This window comes from Puntigrus tetrazona, chromosome 16 (assembly GCF_018831695.1).
Source record: "Puntigrus tetrazona isolate hp1 chromosome 16, ASM1883169v1, whole genome shotgun sequence".
Lineage (NCBI taxonomy): Eukaryota > Metazoa > Chordata > Actinopteri > Cypriniformes > Cyprinidae > Puntigrus > Puntigrus tetrazona.
This window is the reverse complement of record NC_056714.1, coordinates 12901975-12924445: the sequence shown is the minus strand read 5'-3', so window position 1 is coordinate 12924445 and position 22471 is coordinate 12901975. Positions and strand designations below refer to the sequence as shown.

Sequence of the window (22471 nt, the reverse complement as noted above, 5' to 3'; positions counted from 1 at the left end):
TTTCGGTTATGGCCGTCTGGGGACCGAGAGTTTGGATTAAACAGAAGCTGTTAAGAGGTTTCTTCCCTCTGTAATCTGGTCCCTTGTCTGCATTAGAAATATTTTTCTTTGAGCACGGAACATTAAAGACGGGTCAGTGTCTAGTCCCACGGCGAATTTTGTTTTCTATGACCCCTGTTTGTTTATTGCTCTCTGTTACCGTAAGCTTTCGCGTTAAAGTAGGTGTTCCAGCAAGGAAGTAAAGGTAAATTACATCCTCCATGCATGAGACCATTGCAGAGGGACGCCCTGGTTCATGCCTGATTTAATATCCCTTCCTGTAATTAAGAGAGAGGGCAGCTCAGGGCCAGCGAGGCACTGATGTAATCATCAAGAGTTGGTATGATGCCTGGAGAGCAGTATATTTAATCTGTGTGTGTGTGTGTGTGTGTGTGTGTGTGTGTGTGTGTGTGTGTGTGTGCGTTTGCTGCATGGGGCCTCAGCTGCAAACTTTCACCGAGCAATTTTGGGATGAAGAGTTGCCGTTTATATTGGACGTTTCACATTGTCCTCGTTTCTCTTCAAGCACGGAGTGAGAAGATGTAGAGCAGATCCGACAGCTGTAACATTGTCAGCGGTACATGACTGTGTCATTCTGATGATCAGGTTACTGATGGGAGAATTTATTGCTTAGGACAGATCTTTTTTTGTCGTACCAAATTGGAAATGCCTGCGCTAACGCGTGTAAAACATATATTTTCTAATCAGTGTTTTGACTTATTTTCAAGTAAGAATAAATAAACATACTTTAAGAATAGATAAGCAATGTTTTATTAGATCGCAATTGTTTTTGCGTAGTATTTAAAAAAAAAGGTTTTTCTTTTTTACCCCATTTTTTGTTGTTTTTAATTTACACTGAAATAAACTCTAAACATAATTAGTGTAAAATAATAATCATAATAAGTACTTTTAACACATTTTAACACTGATTACAATAAGAAATGTTTCTTGAGCTCCAAATCTGCATATTAGAATGATATCCGAAGGATCATGTGACACTGAAGATTGCTAAATATATATCTTATTTATTTTTTTTTTTTTATTAAACCTCAAATGTGTTTAGTGTTGTACACACTTGCACACACACGTTGGTATTTGTGGTTTATGGGGACTCTGTCTATCGTGTTGAAACCCCTGACTGTGTCCTCTGACCAACTCTGTCCAAATTTGTTTGGTTTTTTTTGCTTCGTTGACCTCTGACCTTGCATGTGCCCTGCAGGCTGCACACGCTAATGAAAGTCCCAGCTCAGGTGTGTGATGGGTATTTACAACACACTGCTGTAGTGAGGTAATAAAACCTCCGCTCCAGTGCCGCCCACCGGGGGGAATCAGTAATAATCCGGCAGGGCATAACTCTGAATATATGTGCGGAGCTTGTCCTCTGCACAAGCACCATTAAGCATCTGGGAGTATGATGTGTTGGTCCCTCTACGTGAATTCATACGCCTGGGAGGAGCGCTTGGCAGCGAGTCAAGGTCATTAAGATTTTAAATCTTGGATGAAATTTTCTTTAGGGAACCATACAGCATTATCATAAAAAGAAACTTGTGTTCAAACACTGCAAAAATTATTGTCTTAATCAGTTTTTTCTTCGTTGCCAGTAATAATGTGTAAACGTCCTTAAAATAAGATTTATGTGAGAACCAACTTTAACTTTATTCCTTTTTAAATGCATTTATGTATTACATTTCAAATAGAAATCAAAATGGACTAATGTTTAAAATGTTTTTAATTCAGTGTGTTATTATATCATATTTTCTCTGCAGTGTTGTAATTAAAAACCAAAACTATTACATTTATTTTTGATAATTGAAATAAAACCAAAATAAATTAGAACTGAATTACTAAAAGTAACGACAGTTAAAATAGTAAAAAAAAGAAAAACAAACTGAAATAAAAATGAATGAAAACTAAATAATAATATTTTGAAACAACTAAAATGATAAAAGGTGATAAAATGACTTAAAATAAATAATATAACAGTACATAAACAATGCAAAATTAACACTGATTTTCCAACAACAAGATCTAATGTGTTATATTGCTTGTGTGTGTATATATATATATATATATATATATATATATATATATATATATATATATATTGCTAGTTTGTATGTAAATAAGGTTTTTGAAGATTGTTTTGTTGAAAACAACACAAACGTTTTTCAATTTAGATAAAGAAACCGAGCTTTTGCGGCATACTTTTCACAGTCAGATTGAAGCTGACTTGTATCTTTTCAAAGAGCACAAATTCTCATTATATTTTAATAGATATAGTGCCCAAAATGGGGGCAACCCAACAAACGGCTGTTTAAAGCTGTGTTGGGCGGCTAATGGATGACTCAATAAAGAGTTCTCCTCTGACACCTCACCCATATAAAGTGCCAGCGTTTGAGGCCTGAGGGAAGGCACAACACGAGGGCAAACTGATATTTTCATAACATCTGTCAAACTGCTGGGAGGAAGCACACTCAGGCTCTAAAATTTATCGCCACGTTAATCTCCAGCGTTATCATTTATTTAGGCCCTGCCCTCCTTCAGGATTTAGTATTGCCTCCGGTCATGTTTTCCAAGGACTGTTTTTTTATGATGCACATTAAGTTTTGGTCTGGTGTGTGGGTTGGTTGGACTGGCAATTGATGAAACACCAAGTTGGTTAATAGTGGCTCTTGTGGGATAGCGATCTTCTGTCCTGCCCTTCACCCGCACATGAGAAGAAGGTCAGAGATCAGCTAGTGTAGGGGTGCTTCTGAACATGAAAAGTAGTTCACTCATTACAGCAGAGGACACCGAGGTGGGCTTTTCTCGCTCTTTGTGTCTCATCCACGTTCTCTACCTCTCTGGCAAAAATTCCCCAAGCTCACATTTCAAAGCCTCACTCTAAATGCTAAAGTGCGACATCTCTCAAAGCTGTTGCTGATTTTAGACTCCACCCTGTCTGGCCTATAGCTTAATGAAAATGAGTGCTAATTAACCCCTATGAGGATCGCACATAATGGATGTTGAGGATGTGCCAGTAAAATTGATATCTGGGATGACTGCAACGTGATGATGTAATGGGGTACAAGTAATGGATAATGTACTGTCAGACGGTCATTATCATAAAATGACCCCCAACGGGGTGATCAAGACCTCAGCATAAAGTAACAGGGTTTATGCAGCTTTTAAAAAGGTCTTAAGAATTCAGTTTGATGCCATTTTCACCAATTATGATGTTATAAAGTTTTTAAATCAGAGCTAAAAGATTCTGAATGAATCTTTTTAATGAAGCTAAAAGATTCATTAATTCATAATTTGGTTCCACTTTATTTTGACAGTCCACTTTAGATATTGTACCAACTATAAGCAACTTTGTGATTACATGTCGGCTATTTCTCATTCATTTGCAACTGCATGTCTATTAACTCTCAGAGTAGACTGTTAGGGTAGGTTTAAGGTTATAAATGTATATATATTGTAAAGTTTCTGATAGTATGTTGTATGTTGTGGACTCCTCAAAATAAAGTGTTAGAAGATATTAAGCAAGCAGTCTACTAATATTCTAATGGCCGTTAGTTTACATTTATTTACAGAGTTGCTTACTATTAGTAGAATGTCTAAAGTGGACAAAATAAAGTGTTACTGTGATAACATTAAACGTTTCATAACTGAACATACAAAGATTTTCTGAGAATTGGAAGAAAGTGAAATTAACGGTAACATGTATATGGACCAATTCTCACTATTAACTGGTTGCTTATTAGCATGCATATTACTAGCATATTGGCTTTTCATGAAAAATAAAGCACATCGTATTCTGCATGACCATATTTTAAATTATTTGATCCGACCCGATATGTAAACTTAACAACTACCTATTAAACTGTTAAAAAGCAGAGAATTAGGAGTTTATTTTAATTAGTTAATAGTTTGTTAATAGAGAACTGATCCCAAAATTAAAGTGTGAACAAATTAATTTATGCTTTAACCAAAGAAAAAAATATATCAACGGGGTAATAAAACTTTCCCCCCATGATTTAAGCAGATTTTTCAAAGCCCACAGGCAGATATTTGTTCCCGTTTTAATCACAAATGACAACTTGATCAATTTCTCATTGAATAAGGCTTTTTAACTTTTTTGTTTTGCTTCTCAAGTACACCTTGAGTTAAGAACCTTTAGACATTTCCACTGGAAATTAAGACAAAATTTTGCAGCGTGAACAGAAGGTAGAGTAATAGTTATTTCAGTATATACACTCTGTAAAATAATTGAAAAGTAATGGAGAACTTGTGTTGTCCTGGAGTTGTTAAGTTTGCTCTGATGAGGGTATAATGTCCAACTTATTTGAACGTTACTTACCAAATAGATAGATATATAGACATTAGACAGATGAAACCCCCTGTCTCGCATTTCAGCAGCTGTAAAAATTTGTGATTAACTCTGCTGTCAGCACTCTTGTAAATCTATGCGACTTTCTTCACATTGCTGCAGTGAGTTATCCGAGGTGATTTCCCTCTATATTCTCCCCGTTCCAGTAGTCGAAAAAATTAAAACACTAAATAATACTGTCTAGTCAGAATGGATGCTACCTTTTTAAAGATGCACCGTTGTACCTAATTTAAAAAAAGTAAATATTATTACCTAAATGGTATATATTAGTATGATACATATAAGTATGTTAAAAGCGGAATATCCCATTGACAGCTTCTGTAGCTTTTTGTGAGAATGAACACATCTTTGCTTAGAGTTAAATCAGGAAAAGTTTACTACTTCGCACTTGTTTGAGAACGGTGAGATTGGTGTAATTTATTAAAAAATCCGAACACGATACAGTCTGAAGTATCGATTATCTGTCTGCGATGGTGTTACACCCAAGAAAAGCCCATTGCATGTACCCTCTTGTCTAAAATAAACTTCTAGAAAGGATAAAAGTTCTGTTGACCATGGATCTCAGCATGTAACCGACTATCTTCAGCGAGTTTTTGACAAGCCGAGGCAAGCTCTCTTCTGTTTTATATTTATTTGTACCTATAACATGGCTTCTCCTCGCGTTAGCAGATGCTGTATATAGTGTGTCGCTGAAGGGCAGTTTGGAAATTAGCGGTGACATGTTCAAAGTGTCTAGAGGCCTTTCGGTCCGCGCCTCTTCCCACGCAAACCCCAGACGGAGTGTAAAACAATCCCTCCAGCCCAGACACAGCCCAAAGCCTGCGCTTCAGTAAAACCGCTGCTGCTTGAGAATAACAGAAGCGTTCAAAAAATTTAATAAATATCAGACGCAGTCAAATTTCATTCCCAGATAAATGGGGGCCTCGTAATAAATCATTTCCATGTCTGGGAGAAACGGTCATTTAAAAAAAAAAAGAAAAAAAAAGAGCTTGTAAAGACTGCAAACCATATTAATGATTGAAATTCCTTTACTTTAAAGGATTGAATCCTTTGAACTTGTGTGGAAGATATTAGATCGGACAGCGTTATTTGGCCGCTCTCGGAAGGAGGCTTAGAAGCATCTGATGGTTTTTACATGACAGTGAACTCAGCCACGCGATTGGTGAGTAATCACGAATCCTGTCTGCGATTGGTCAGAAACCGAGCGTGCATGGATGTGACGCTCTTAAAAGAAACTGTTAAATAATATGTAAAACGAGGCATGTAGGCTGTTTAGTGTGCAGACCGAGCGTGTTTGGTCTGGAGCTGCCTGACCTCTTTAGCGCTGAATGAGAATGAGGATCTTACAGGAGTGCCGTGAGAATGAGAATAGTAATCATCAGTGTTTCCAGCTGGTCTGCCTGGAGGAATCTAGACGTGGGCTGCATCAACGCTCCCACACGTCAACATCACAAACGCTCTTCTCCGCTCTCATAACGCCGCTTCGCTCTGTAGGTTTGTGTCTGCTGGGGGGGGGGCGGAACCGGGGGGCCCCGGGTATGAGCACCTCCACTTTTAGCCCACTCAACAAAAGTTAGTTGGCTGAAATTAATATATACACCTTTGCATTACGAGCACATTTCTGATACAGGACTGCTGGGGTTTTGGATACCGTTTCTTCACAAATAAATGTAGATTTATGTAGACAGATAATAAAAGTGACTTTTTTAAATGTAAATTCGTACATTTTATTCCTCATATATTGATTATTAGGTCTTGCTGTTATTGATTATTTCAATTTGATTATGAATTAAAAGAATAAATGCTGATAGAAAGCATCTATTGAATTAAATTAAAATGTGATTTAAATGAATTAAATTTAAAGAATAAAAGCTGATAGAAAACATGCTACAGTTCTGATACTGATCAACTAATGTAAACTGATAAATTCTATACTATCTTTGTAATTCTAACTTATATATACAAAAGTTTGGGGTGGATAATATTATATTTTACGTCATTGAAATAACTTTTTTTTGTGCCCACTAATGCTGCATGTATATAATTTATTTGAAAAAAAACAACAACAACAGCACTGTGATAATAAATATTTAGTCTATTCTAATATATTTACAAAAAAATTTAATTTATTTAATTTTAATTTATACAAAGTTGAATTTTCAGCAGTGTCACATGATTCATTCAAAGAAACATTTATTCTTAATAAAAATGTTAAAAACAGTTGGAAACTGTGAACACTATTTACTATTTATTATTTTTCAGGCTGAATATGTCTTTTTTTCGCATTTATACGAAACTTTTTCATTTTTCTTTTTTTTTTTTTTTTTTTACTATTACTTTTTGATCATTTTAACCCATTCTTGTTAATAATCAATCTTTTGAACAGCAGTGAATCGGAAATAGCTTTTGTTGTGGAAAACTTTGTAATTTGTACTCGTCGATATCTGCTACGGTACAGGCATATTACACATTCCTAAAACGTATCTGCCTTGTTTCAGACTGCTTCGATATTCTGTATCTCAGTGCCAAATCGGTGTGTAATACAGACAATTAATATTCATGAGCTCAGTCTCGTCCATGTAGTGACGTCACACGTCGCCCACCTTCTGTCTCCTCAATCTAAATCTTGTTCCGCTCCACTGCGCTCTCGTCTCTCACAGACCTCTGTGTTTAAACTCTGATTCACCTTTTTATATTTCTTGCCACTTCACGTCCCATTAAGAGATGAGATGACATGCTTAATTGTCTTAAAGGCCTGTTGCTGGTTCTCCTGCCAAATTCTAGGAAGATGGTGGAACGGGTCAGAATGAGTGTGCTTTCTGGAGTTCCCCAAAAGGCCCAGAAGTCTGTGGCATGCTATCTGTCCTTTCGGTTTATTTAGATGGAGTGGACTGATTAACTTTGTGTGCTCTTTAGAACAAAGGCGCCCATTCTTGGGCCTGTGCATTGTTTGGCACTTGGCTATGTTGCTCCCAGAATCCTCCGCTGATGTCACAACCCATAGCATACTTGGCATGGCCTGCAGTTGAAAGAGAGCTGAAGCATGAGAGAGGAAAAATGCCGCTGTAATAAAATGCTCTACAGAGGCTAGATAGATCAGCTGCTCGCTTTTTCAATAACCCCTGTCTGCATTCTTTAGGATATGAAAAAAAGTTGGCATATTTGGGGATGTTGGTTAGAGCTGTTAACCTTAATAGGTGCTGAATGGTATTTAAACATGCCCCTGAGAGACCCAGATGAGCTCTTCTTCTGGTTTTTTATGGTTTATCGCATTGCCCACTTCAGTTATTAAATGCCTTCTCTCTTATTGTTTCTCTCTTATTTGTTTTCTCTCTCCTCTCTTTCCTGTTGATATGCCACTGTAGCTCAGATGCATTCATATTCACAAGTATATGGCTTATGAGCATGTGTGAATTATTATTTTTTTTTGTATTACATTATATTACATTACATTGTATTTCTTTTTTTTTTATAAAGTATTTTGCTTTAAGTGATGTCAGTGTGTATTGTTATATTACATTAGAATTTATTATGTTATGTTATTGTTTTGTAAAGTGTTAACAAAAAATCATTATAAATAATACATAAATGAATAAATAAATAACTACATAAAAAAATAAAAAGAAGAGTAGTTATTTTCAATTGTATATTTGTGTATTTAAATAATATTTAACAATAGTACTGTTTTTGTGTTTTGATCAAATAATTTTGAGCATAAGAGACTTTCAAATAAATAAATAAAATAAAATAAAAAATATCTTGCTGACCCCAAATATTAGCATTTTTTAATATATATATATTTTTATATTATATTTATATATTATATTATATTATATTATATTATATTATATTATCTATTAGATTTATAGGGCTTTTAATTAATTGCAAAAAAAGCATAATAAAATGATAAAAAAAAAACATTTTATTTTTATTTTATTTGAAAAGTTTTAGCTTTAAGGAGGAAAAAAACTAATGGGCTTTTTGAGATTAATAACTTCTTATTTAATATCTTATCTAAGTTCCCATCCTGTTTGGGTGTTTTGGGTATTTCATAATAGCTACCCGAGGTAACACATGCATAATTATTTAGGTAATATTGTCAGCATATTAAGAACCACTCCAGATATCAAGCAGACCGTTATAACCCCAGGCTCACTATATCTTTGTCCCTTCAACATCCCTGTATTCCTTAATGACTTCACCTCAAAGAGAGTTGAAAGGTAGCCAAAAAGACACGCTTGCTAAAAACTCCATCATTATTCAATGCCTCGAAAGAGCAAAAAATTCTCCTTCCCCCCACATTAGTAGTCTAGACACCCCAGCGGCAAGGAAATGAAGATAGCTGACAAATTTGTGACATGAGGGATCTGACAGGAGCAGCAAGAGCGTCCATTCAGTAGTTAATCTTAATATACATTTAATGAAAAAAATAAACGTGACCTGCCACGGGACAGGCCCGCAGAGTCTCACCTCTAGTGAATATTTAACATGTCTGGCGATGACACTAAAGCCAAAATAGGCATAATTAATGGAGCTCTGCATGCACAGTGCATATATCATATCGCCGCGGCCTTGATTTTGCATTCATGAATGATGCGAAGAGTTGATTACATTGTCTGTCGTGTTAATCTCATTCGCTTGTCTCTTCTTCTCTTCCTCCAGCATATGTTTGATTGAGAGCTCCCAGAAGACGTCCCGCAACCGAAAGAGAGTTTGTGCAGCCCAACAGCTGCAATCTACGGCAGCTGCATTGCAGCAATCGCATGACCTTTTTTGGTTTTCCAAGTTGGCAACGAGGAGTCTGTTGCTTAGTAGATAAGTCCCGGGGTTCTTAGGGCTTAATGAATCGATGTTGCCGGATCGCTGATGGGTCTGATGAATCCTCACCCCTGAATCTCAGGATACAATCAGCCCCGCGCTCTCAGATAGAGAAGCTCACGTTGATTAGTGATACCGAGGCTCTCAATGGCTCAATGATAACAGCAGAAGGTACCTGTGTCTTGACAAGCCACTCTTTGTGTAATGGCGTGGATCGAACAACGCCGCTATTCACAGACATAAATAGGTAAAGAGGAATTAAGAAGCACAGGAGTTAATTAAACAAATCTCGCACCGATTGAATGGTGGGTTTATTGAGTGTTTTCTCAGAGACAAATCGTTTCCTGGTGGTTAAACTAAACTGATTCGACAGACATGGCCAGTAGTTTCGCCTGCCAAGATGCTGCTTTTGATGTAACTGTCTACACTGAGATGGTTCAGTTAAAAATGAAAAGTCTCAATTTACTTACCGTGTTGTTGGTTCAAAGCAGCATGTTTTTTCGTTTGCGAAACGTAAACGGTAACGAGTTAAAGTATCATAAGTGGTATGTATGGCACAAGCTGTTGGGTATTTTTTTGAAGTCATAGCTGTATGCAAGAAATAGAAAAATTCTTCACGGAAAATTTTTACTTATGTGCTACAAATGTAAATGTTATTCATTGAAAATCTTAACGGGATAGAATAACCTGAAAAAAACAACAACAACAGAGATTTAATTCTAGTTCATTTGTCTGACTCCGGTCTCAGTACCTAGCAAGTCGCTGGAATAAGTTTATGTGGGAATAATATATTTAAGACGCACAAAAAACATACGTTATGAATAAAATAACAAATACCAAAAATAACATACTTTATAACATACTTATAATGATTAGCTGTGTCTACTTTCTGGTCCTTTTGCATCTTTTTGAAGCCTATTATTCATTTCCATTACACTGAAAACATTTTTCACCTTTTATGTTCCATGGAAGAACGACATTCAGGTTTGTAATGCCATAAGCGAGTAAATAATAATAAAATGTATTTTTTTTTCTGATGAACTATCCCTTTAAAATGTAAATCACTCTCTTTTAAGCTTATGGAAATATGTCATTAGCAGCGGATTAAGAGCCTCTACTCCTCGCTGCCATCTTTGTGTCAGTGGATTTCTCTGTATTCATGTCCAGGACTAGTTGAGGTTGGATAATATCCCCGTTCTGTATTTCAGCCTCTGTAGATGGTGCCAAACACTAATGCTCTTATAGACATGACTTGCATCATGCTATAAGCCTTTGACGGCCAGTTCTTCTGTGAAAATAAATGATTGAGGAAGGAACAGAACAGACTCCCATGATACACCGCTGAGCTCTGTGGTCCTGCGCCCCTCAGATTTACTGCCCGTACTGACACTTCATCACTTTACCCCCTCGGTGTGGGGATATGTAGTTATTGCACAGTGGGACTGCCAGGAGTTACCGTCTCACTCGCAGAGACATAAACACACACATGATTTGTTCAAGTTCGAAATGCCATCAGTTGTCTCTAACCAGTGTGGATCCCTAAACTGCTCTGTTAAAATTGCATGAGTAAAATAATGTTGCTTTGGTTGATTGTTTCTGCTGTGTTCATAAATCAAGAGCGTTCTTCCCTGCCCTCTGATGATACTTTGTGCAATGACAAAGTGGCTCAATAAAACCGTACCTGCATTCACGGGCTGCTGTGTAATTTGTGATATAGCGCTGGGTTTGTTTGTTTCTTCAGAGGACAATGTTTTTAGATCTATAGACACGTGGGACTGTATATGTGCAACAAGTTTCATTCTTTCTTTTTTCTGTCTCTCTGTTCGTCTCTCATAATCCAGTGGATCAGTTTGTCTGCACAACTTCTGCCATTGCGGATATTGTCATCCTGGTCGATGGATCTTGGAGTATTGGGCGAATCAATTTCCGCCTGGTTCGCATGTTCCTCGAAAACCTGGTCAATGCCTTCGACGTGGGAATAGACAAAACCCGGATTGGTGGGTTCCATTAATGTATAGTAATGGATCAAACTGTATATCAATTTGCTTTTCAATTTAGATCTGATCTGTAAAGTGTTATTGTGTTCCCTGAATGTGTTTTAGGACTGGCCCAGTACAGCGGCGATCCACGGATAGAGTGGCACTTGAATGGCTTCAGTACAAAAGATGCAGTAATAGATGCTGTCAAAAACTTGCCGTACAAGGGAGGCAACACTCTCACAGGTAATGTGCTTTGCGTTTCCAGACCTTTTCCATTGTTCTTGAGACACAGATATACTGTGCCTTGTGAAAGAGAGGATAACCAACTCAAAAAGCACAAGGAATTGTTATTGTAGGCATGACTATACGACTATAACTAAATTAGTATTTCACTTTTGTGTGCAGTGTTTCAGCACAGAAACTTGCATTTTATTTGCTAACCAATCAGTCCAGCATAACCAGGAAACTTTATTTCTTGTAATTGTGATTTTATATCTTACAATAACGTCTTCCTCGTAATTGCGATTTATTTGTCACAATGTGACTTTGTCATAATTATGATTTTATGTGTCAAAGTTGTGACTTACTTTCCCGTAATTGCAATTTCTATCTCACAGTTGTGTCTTACACTGTTGACCCAACCCTTACACCTTAACCCACCCTTAAACCTACTTATACCTCCAAACCTGTCCCTAACCTTACCCGTATCCTACCTCAATAACAGCAGAAGTGTTGTGCAATACAATATCAACACAATAAGTTCATTATTGTGAAGTGTGACCGTTTCTTGTAACTGCAATTTTATATCTCACAAATATCACTTCGTTTCTTGTAATTGTAATTTTATCTCACAATTGTGACTTAGTTTCTTGTAGTTGTGACTTCATATCTCACAATTGTGACTTAGTTATTATAATTGCAATTTTATCTCACAATTCTGACTTAGTTTCTTGTCATTGTAATTTTACCTCACAATTTCTACTTAGTTTTCTTGTACTTGTGACATCATATCTCACAGTTGTGAATTATGTTTTTGTAATTTTGATGTGATTACTCATTATTTTGACTTTGACTGCAATTAATGGCTCAATTGCAACTTAATATTTCAGAATTGCAAATTTACATCTCATAATTATGACTTACTTTCTTTGCTATTTCATTTCTCACAATTTCAGAGGAGAAATGAACAGAAGTGGCTTTACTCCTGTAATTTGGACGTTTTACGTTTACGTTTTGGACTATTACTTATATTTACAATTTTTGTATTATTTTTGTATCACTTTGTTTCTAGCAACTTTATTTTACAAAACTCTTTCATTTACTGTTTTGGTCTGGCTAGGTCTTGCTCTTACCTACGTTTTGGAGAACAGCTTCAAACCTGAGTCTGGGGCTCGTGGCGATGTTCCCAAAATTGGAATTCTGATAACAGACGGCAAATCCCAGGATGATGTTATCCCACCTGCACAGATCCTGAGAAGTGCTGGAGTCGAGTTATTTGCCATTGGTATTAGAAAATTCATTCATTCAAAATTCATTCATTTTTTGCATTTTTTTGTGTTTATTGTATTTAATAAGTATGTAAAAAAAAAAGTGCTAAATAAACAACTCAGGGCTGATGTAAACGTGTTGCAGAGCTTTTCAGAAGTAATTTATGAATGTTATTGTTAATAAATATTTACAAAATCTGCTGAAAGATTGTAGACTGTCAACACTGACAATTTATCAACACAAGTTATTTATTATAGATCTTCCAGAAACCTGTGTGAATATGTGTGGCTGTGCGTAGGTGTGAAGAATGCTGATGAGAACGAGCTGAAGGCCATCGCCTCTGAACCAGAGGAAACACATGTTTATAATGTGGCAGACTTCAGTATCATGAGCACTATAGTGGATGGTCTTACCAGGAAGGTGTGTGATGGAGTGGAGCAACAAGACAAAGATATTAAACGTGAGTGTTTTAATTGTTAAACTTAAATAAGGTATCTGATATAAGCCCTCATGATTCCCTCATGTTTGACAGGAGATCCTTCTGCTGAAGAGACAGCATCTCCACCCCAGGACTTGGTCACTTCTGAGGTGACCGCACACAGTTTTCGTGTGTCCTGGACTCATGCGCCTGGCAGTGTGGAAAAATACCGGGTGGTTTACCATCCAACCGCAGCAGATGTTCTGGAAGAGGTGACCAATGCTCTATCACAAATTTCAAATACGCAATGACACAAATGATCTAAAACCGTGAAAGCCTCTTAAAGGGATTGTTCACCCAAAAAAGACATTTCTAAAATCACTTGTTTACCTTCGTGTCATTCTAAACCTGTATAAATTTATTTTTTTGTAGAACACAAAAGACCCATTTAATGACAGTCATAAGATGTTCAGAGCAACATTTAAAGGGTTAGTTTAGCAAAAAACGAAAATTAGCCATTGTTTTACTTACCTACTAAATGAGGATTTGTAAAGAAAAATGTAGAGTGAAAAATTAAGATTTGTTTATTAAGTATGAAATCTGGATATTTATCTAAAAATGCATGGAGTCGCTACAGAAGACCTTTAGTTACCCCCTGGAGCAGCGTGAGGGACATTTTATTGTGTTATAGATATATGCACTTTATTTCACATCTTCCAAACTGTATACCGCAAATACCCATTTAACCCCATTAAACGGTTTAGAGGGGCAAGGACAGTTTTTAATATAACTTTGATTGGATTTGTCTGAAAGAAGAAAGTCACATAAACCTAGGTTGGAAATTTCATTTTTGGGTCAACTAAACCTTTAACCACACTTTTATTGTACGGTCAAAAAACGTTCTGTTGTGTTCCCCAGATCAAATAAATAAGTACAGTTTTAGAAAATGTTCATGACAATAATGTCTTTTAGAAGACCTCTTGTCAGAGGTCCTAATATACGTCAGCTGATGTTCTCCAGATGTTCAATATTCACTGTTTTCATTCAGCAGTGATTTTTGCTCTTTCTATCTTAAAAATGAACCCCAATTGGTTTGATATTTTGTTATCTACAGAAATGACAGGATTACGTTTTTTTTTAACTGTGGCTTAAATGTCAGAATACTTTTCAGTGCCCCTTTTATCTTTCATTCTATTTCCGTTTTTTCGTGATGGGTGTCAGCACAATACTATAAATATTATGTGCTGCACTTTGCCACATTATTTAATACAGCTGAGTTTTTCCGTCTTATTTTTCATAACCGTTCTGCAAACTGCTGTGCTAGGCATCACAAACCTCTGTTGTCTTGCTGTACAGATTGTGGTGGGCGGCACGGAGAATTCAGTCGTCCTGCAGAATTTGAACTCTCTGACTGAATACGAGATTGCTGTGTTCGCTGTGTACCGCAGCGCAGCGAGTGACGCTCTGAGAGGCAGCGAGATCACGCGTGAGTCATATTCTAAACTTGCCACGACCAACCTTGACTACAGAACATTTCAAATCACATGTGCTACAGGCTCGTGTCCTTCAACACTATTTCACCGTAGAACAGTCCTTACCCACAAACCACATTTCTTTTTCTTTAATGCCCTTTACACTAATTCTATCATCGCTTTCTTATATAATGTGTTTATTTCCTAACCACTGCTTTTGAGCAGACGCATGTCAGTCAGGTCTAGAACACAGAACTGACTTCTGAAATGTTTTGTGGTTGATTAAGATGTTTAAAGTCTTTGGTTTGCGGTAGAAGATCGTTGTAAAGATCATTCGTGTGCGCTTGTTCCAGAATGAAAACATTTTCTGCTTCTCTTCACACTCCATCAAAGTCACACTCTTCCCAGAATCCAACTCAGAACGCACTTCTGATCTTTACAAATGTTTTACATGACATCCAAAAATGAAAAAATACTCCAGACACACAAAACCAAATATTTTATTCAGTATTTTCTTCCAGTAAAGCATGATTTAAATGAGAAACAAAATTGTGTTAGATGTTATAAGTTTTAAACTAGACTAAATAAAATGTAATGAAAATAAATAAATACGATCTTTACATTTTAAATTGTTTTCAATTTTAAGCATTATTATTATTATTAATAATAATAAATATTGTGTATATATATATATATATATATATATATATATATATATATATATATGATTTTTACATTTTAAATTATTTTAAATTTTAAGCAGTATTATTGTTAATTTTTATATATATATATATATATATATATATATATATATATATATATATATATATATATAAATTAGGAATAAATTAAATTAAGATTCAATTATATTACCAGCGCTAAATGTCGTCACTCTGACAAAAGACAAAATATGAATTTATAAAATGACTGCAATGTATGCACTCACAAATATGCAAACACCAAGAACACAGACCGCCTGTGTTAAGTATGAGTGTCTGATTTGTATGTATGTGTGTATCTCAGTGGCTCTACCAACAGTGAGTGATCTCGAGGTGTACGAAGTGACAGACAACAGCATGAGAGCCCGCTGGAGGGATGCAGAGGGGGCTTCTGGGTACATGATCCTTTACGCTCCACTGAGCGGTGAGACTACAGATGAAAGAGAGGTGAGGCTGCAAATTGTCTTTGTGAGTGTGCCTGTCTGTGTTTGAGTAAACGTTAAGCCCGGGCCGGCATGATGACACTTCCCCCAAAATAGTAGCTTTGCTGTTACAATCTTTTCATGGGAGCCGTAGAAGAAGAATAACATTCATCACGTTTGAGTTCCCTTGGTTGCACTTTGATCTGTGTTTCAGCAGCCTTTATGCTGCTCTAAAGGTGTTGCCATTGTTTTTGGGATACAGCTAAAGGTGGATGAGTCGGTGACTGATGTGGAGCTGACTGGAATGATTCCTGACACAGAGTACACCGTTACGGTCTATGCCTTGTTCGGAGAGGAGGCCAGCGATCCTGTAACTGTTCAGGAGACCACCAGTGAGTGTCCAAGCCAGTCTGATTTCAGTTTTAATCTTTAACCAGTTTGCTCTTTTTGTGTATAATATTTGGAATTATTATGACAGATAGTTAATTAAATAACGTAATGTGTTTAAAGGTGCTCCAAGTGGTAGGGCTGCACTGTAAAAAATGGAACTGCTCATTTTCCAGTTAACAAAACCTTTTTGAGTCTCAAATATTAAAAAATGCTTATTTCTACTACATAAAAACACTCGTCAGACCAACAGAATCGCCCCAAATGTTGTCCCAACTTTTCAAACACAGTTGTCTGAACAAACAATCCCATGTTGTTGAAATGTTAAGCCTTTGTGTTGCCTTGAAATTTTAATTTAAGTTAAAATTAATTTTTTTTTTACTGTGTATAGATAAATAAAATATTTACATATTTTTGGTCTGTTTATTTTATTAATTGAAAGAACATTTATTAGCATTTATTTATTTTTCCCCCAATGTTATACATTTCTTTATACTCAATTTTGATTAATTTAATGCACTCTTGCTAAATAAAGTGATAATAAAAAAAACATTATTCTACTAGATGCTACTGTATATAGTTTTTGTATGAAAAAAAAAATCAAACTGGCAGTCTGAACTGATTCTTTAAAATAAATCAAAATTACCTGCTTAATCTTACACTAGTGCTGTCCAACGATTAACCGTGATTAAGCGCATTAAGTGTCAGTGATTGATCATTAGTCCCTGTCTTCCTGCAGTGTCCCTGAGACCTCCTCGTAACCTGCGGGTCACTGAAGTTGACCACAGCTCTGTGCGACTCAACTGGGACGCAGTGTCCAGGAAGGTTAAGGGCTACCGTGTGTTGTATATGAAGACAGATGGTGTCCAGACCAGTCAGGTGATCACTACAGCACAACCTACAATACATGACAAGCCCTCCTTTCTCTGTTGGACAATCATGCTCTCATTCATTTTCACATTCAATTAACCAGATGTATAGTATACAAAATAGGGATGTTACAATATAAAAATACACACTGAGAGTTTAAAATTGAGAGCTCCAACCCATGTTCTTAGCTTAAAAAATGAGTCAGAAAGATGTCAGTGAATCGACTTGTACCTGAACTTTGGAGCTCAAAACTTTTTTTATTAGTGATATACTGTCTCAGTCTAAATTACATTCGCACTAGTGTTTTAGGAAGCTAAACAGAAGCTAGAAACAGCAGTAGAGCTCTTATTTTGAAGGAAAACTTCAGCTTCAGTGAAAACATGCTTACAAAAACTCACTGAAATGCTCATCTGGCACGAAAATAAAAATATATATATATATATTTTTGTCCAGGTGGATTTGGGTCCAGTCACCAACGTGTACCTGAAGAACCTGTCACCCTTAACAGAGTACACCGTTGCTGTTTTCGCTCTCTACGATGCCGGCCAATCAGAGGCGCTCAGTGGCGGATTCAATACAAGTAAGTGTTTGATCCCTGCCAATGAACTGCTAAATGGTTAAATTCAGTTATTCAGTTTCTTGGCTGCATACGCTGGGCGGTAGGTGTGGATTTATGCAAATATTTTTTCCAAGCCCAAAAGAGACAGGGCCCATTGGTATTCATTATCATGAGCACGGCAAAAACAAATCTCATCTACTTGCAGCAGTGCTGATTTAACATGTACATGTATGTGCATATTTTGTCGTATTTTCCTCCTCCAGCAGAATTTACAATATTCGGCACACACAGAGTCTGCAATTTAGTCCAGCTGGAAAGAGGTAATGGATGCTTTCTCTGTCCTGGACAAAGCATCACTTTCTAGGCAGGCTGTTACATTCAGTAATCATTGATTGGCTGCTGGAATCTATAATGGATCTGGGCCTTCGTTTCCTGAGTTTCATTGTTCTGTGGGTGTCCTGACATTGTCATTGTAGTAATCAGGTTACATGGAGAAATTTCTAGGGAATACGTTTGAATTCGAAAGTGATTGTTATGGTAAAAGCCGGTCTCTCTGTGGAAATGAGAATATTCAGGAATTCATTCACCGAATGGAAATTAAAAGATTAGTTCGCCCAAAAATGAAAATTATGTCATCATTTACTTGACTTCATGTCATGTCAAAGCCTTATGACTTTCATCTTTGGAACACAAAGGAGAACCCAAATTTTCACGTGTATCTATCTTGTCGCAAGGCTGTTTGCATAATTTGCTGGAACGCAAGACAAGACACTGAAATTATTATTGTTATTATTTCCTCATGCATGTATTTCCTCCCATTATGTCTCATTCAGAGCTCGTGCCAGCCCCCTTCAGCCTCATGACATCACAGGTGACCTCAGAGAGTTTCCAGGTCAGCTGGTCACATCCTGCCAGAGATGTGGTGCTCTATAAGATGGCCTGGTCACCCACCGAAGGAGGACAAGAGAGGGAGGTCAGTCGATTACAAGTACAATGATCAGTCATATTACAGCTAAAACGTGGTTTTGTTGGTTTCTTTAATATCTATAATATATAACATAACATAATATAAAAGTATAATATATGATACAAAGTTTGGGGTCAGTTTTGTTTAAAATAAATGGATATTTATTCAGCAACAATGTATATAATTGATCGAAAGTGACATTAAAATGTTAACAATATTATACAAATAGATTTAAAATAAATGAATACATTTCATTCAGTTAAAATAATCCTTATTCTGTTGTCAGCTTGAATACAAATTTTATTTTTTTGCAAATAGTTAAAATACAAAATAAGTATTTGAATAATAATTTTAATGAAGTATTTCACAATATTGCAGTGTTTTCAGTATTTTGGATCAAATGCAGATTTGATGAGCATAAAAAAATTAAAAATGTTGAGATATAATATAATATAATATAATAAAATGTAATAAACATTAATAAGCAGGGGTGCACATAACCCTTTGTATTGGTTTGGTTCTCACACTGCACATACTGTAGTGTGAACCGTTATGAAAAATTGGTGATAATAATATTATTGCACTCTATTTGTTTAGTTTTTTTTATACAAAATAATAAACAAAACAATAAAGTGAGATAATACTACTACATTATAAAATAAATAGGAAGTGTTAAATACAAATACATTTTATAGTAAAATTAAAAATAAATTGCTAATATTTACTTTTTTAAATATGAATTTACATCATTTTCAAACTTAAAATCAGAAAGTTTTCATTTCGCCCGAGAGTTTGCTCTGGTTTTGCGCTGAAGAGCAGAAATCTTATACGGTATTATAGTTTATCAATCTAAAATGGTAATTGTGCATTAATGGCTGTCAACTATGTCGGTATGCAAATGAGCGTTTGAACTTAATTGCGCAGTGCATTTATTTTAGTTATGCATGCGCACCTACATACCACTTGTGTACACTCCGGTTTATAAGAACTGCATATATAAAACAAATGCATATATAAATTAGCTGGACACTGGCAAAAAATGACTATGATGTAATAAAATATTTTTGATGTGGCTTGCAAAAGCATTTTGTCTGTCAGTGGAGACGGATGTTTTTTGGCAGTAGGGTGGTGGAGTCATGCCATCTCACCAGCCAAAACCCGAAACCTTCAATTTCTGCTTTTTTCTTGAACTTTTCCACAGTGTCTCTTCCATTGTGACTTGCTTGTTGTTTTAAACATCCATTGCTGGACGTTAGATCCAACAAACTATATATGTTGAAAAAGAGAAAGTGAAATATGAATTTTATGAGGTCCTTGAAAATGATTTATGAGTCAATCAATACTTTCTCCTGACCCGGAGCCTGGGGCCAGCTGTAATTCACTATTAGAAATAGCCAGTCGCCGGCACTCGCAAACACCAAAACAACCAGCAGCATACTGAACGCGTCCCGACACCGCTATCCCTGCCACGCGTGACCACAGACACAAGCGTGTGTGAGTGTGTGTGACGGAGAAAGTTTTTATTACTGGCCAGGAGTCAGTGCAGCTGTTTTTTATAGATAGCACCGCAGGTCGATATGTTTACCAAGAGCCACCAGAGCAGAAAATAATAAAATGCTGTGAGGCAGACTGGAATGTGGCTGAAGCTTCAGGTCCCAGAGCAGAGGAGTCAGCCCAGAAACACATATTCACTCAAAGGGGTTTGCTGGGACGGCCCAGAGCTGACTGAGATCCAAAGCTCTCCTGATAGCAGGGTTGCTTTTTAATGCATGTTCTTGTTGTTGGCGTGGCGTAGGTGCTTCTCTGAACAGCCACCAACGTTTGTTCCGGACAAAACATGATGTTTTGCCTGTATGCTGTTGCACCCACTTTTACTTCTGCTCAAAAATGCACAAACAAATCTATTTGGTCTCTTGACATAAACGTATCTTATTTAAATTTTTAACGAGATACGAAATATGTACCAATAAGTACGTAACGCTGCAGTTTCCAAAAGAAATGAACACTAGAGGCAGTAAAACCCAACACCTTTTATTCCGATTCTTAGCTTCGGTTAATAAAACATAATTTTTTACTTACTTGAAGAAAATCATGTTATAGCTGTTTGTTAGCTCACGTGCTTGAGAAGAGCGAAGAGCTCCGGTTTGAATAACTACGGTTCACATTTGAAATCAACACGTTTGCTTTAACAAGTGAATTTTTAGATCAGTTTTGCATTTGTAAACACTATTGGGCAGGTTTCGGGCATATTTTCAACATGATAGAGCAATAACTTTTAGCAACAGTCCACACATATTTCAATTCTGAACTGCCGCAATAAATACCTATTTCAACTTTAATTTAAATGTGCCAGGGTTCACGTATTGAACCTGTATTTTAGCACCACTCAGTGGACATTTCTCTTTGAACCTGCGGTGAAATGTGCAGTAAAGCACATAAAAACGATGTTGCACAAAAAGGGGTACATATCTTTACGAGGCCAGGTTGCAAAAAATGCTGCTTACATGTATGTTCTGCACAAATTTGAGTGAAAATACCCCCTCCCCATTTATAATGGTCGTCTGTCATTGATCTACAGCCATAAGCAGGCTAGGTTACGACATACAGAGTCACAAGAAAATTATTTGTCAGTCTACATCCTCTCATAGATGTGTCCTTGCTCCAGAATTGGACAGTCCAGTTTCTTCATCATCACCCTCTGACGCTTGGTGTTAAATCTTTACAATTGACTGTAAAGTATCTTTGCTGTCAAGTGTGGTTTGTCTGGTTCGTAACATAATTTAAAGTGTATTGGGTATTCAGAGAAGCAATGTTGTGCCATGCTTTCCAGATTATTTTAATTAACTCTTAAACCACATGTTGATGATTCCCAAATAGGAGGTTTAATCAGGCTAAGCCAGCCCTATATGCACTGTTCAAATGTTGTTATATCTCTGGTTTATACTGTAAATGAGTGCTTTTATGTTTGTGTGTTGTATAGATAATGCTGAGTGGAGCTGTGAACTCATATGTGATTCAAGACCTGAGTCCTTTTACACAGTATAAGGTGTCACTGTCAGCCATCTATGAAGACGAAATGGAGAGCAACCCTGTGGTTGTGCTTGAGAATACACGTAAGGCATTAAATAATGTTTTTTAAAGGATTAACATCAACCAGATCATTTACATTATTTCAAACTGACTAATTGATTTGTTTCGCTTTGCTTTTTTTTGGTTGTTCTTTTTGTTTTTGTTTTTGCTTTGCTTTGTTGTTTTTGTGCTTTGCTTTGGGTGTTTTTTTGCGTTGTCTTTTTTTGCTTTGCTTTGGTGTTTTTTTTTGTTGCTTTGTTTATTATTATTATTATTATCGTTATTATTTGTGCTTTTATTTTGTTTTGCATTGTCAATTTGTGTTTTATTTTTGTTATTCTTTGCTTTTTGCTTTGCTTTTATATTTTGTATTTCGCTTTGTATTTGTTTCGCTTTGATTTTTTTGTTTTGCTTTGTTTTTGATTTCAGTGGGCTGGACCACAGAAGTTCCCACAACTTTTCCCTCCACTACAGCATGTAAGACAAATATGACTTTATCCTGCAGTTATTTAAACATTGGATGGATGGTTGTAGATCTGTACCCCAGTATGTACTGTGTCTAAATTGATCTGTATCCTGTAGTTGTTCACCTGGGAGTGATTAACCTGTGGGTGGACGAGGAGACGCCCTTCAGTATGCGAGTGAACTGGGAGGTGCTGGACTCAGACGTGGAGCAGTACAAAGTGACGTATGTCAGTGCAGACCGCACAGAAGAGACGGTAAGTAAACATAACCACAGCAAACAGGCATCCACAGCTAATGTTAACACGACAACACAAGGACTCGCTCACTTTTTGTCATCATCATCTTCCTGTCTTCTCCAACAGTTCGGCTGCACTCTCTTCTCCGAGTACATAAAGAGGGCAACATACACTTGTCTTATTTGTGTCCC

General features: G+C 36.5%; 1 protein-coding gene across 7 annotated transcripts in view; it reads left to right on the top strand.

Annotated features, from left to right (window-relative positions):
• col14a1a (collagen, type XIV, alpha 1a) overlaps positions 1–22471 on the top strand; it is a 105010-nt gene that overhangs the window by 19625 nt on the left and 62914 nt on the right. For all 7 annotated transcript variants that reach the window (XM_043261932.1, XM_043261934.1, XM_043261928.1 and 4 more), the window contains 14 exons: positions 11071–11226; positions 11332–11451; positions 12548–12712; positions 12995–13156; positions 13229–13386; positions 14471–14600; positions 15610–15752; positions 15990–16119; positions 16854–16993; positions 17438–17564; positions 18377–18516; positions 21491–21623; positions 22009–22056; positions 22162–22298. In XM_043261932.1, coding sequence (XP_043117867.1) covers positions 11071–11226; positions 11332–11451; positions 12548–12712; positions 12995–13156; positions 13229–13386; positions 14471–14600; positions 15610–15752; positions 15990–16119; positions 16854–16993; positions 17438–17564; positions 18377–18516; positions 21491–21623; positions 22009–22056; positions 22162–22298 — 1889 coding nt within the window. The remainder of the gene's footprint in view (positions 1–11070; positions 11227–11331; positions 11452–12547; positions 12713–12994; positions 13157–13228; positions 13387–14470; positions 14601–15609; positions 15753–15989; positions 16120–16853; positions 16994–17437; positions 17565–18376; positions 18517–21490; positions 21624–22008; positions 22057–22161; positions 22299–22471) is intronic.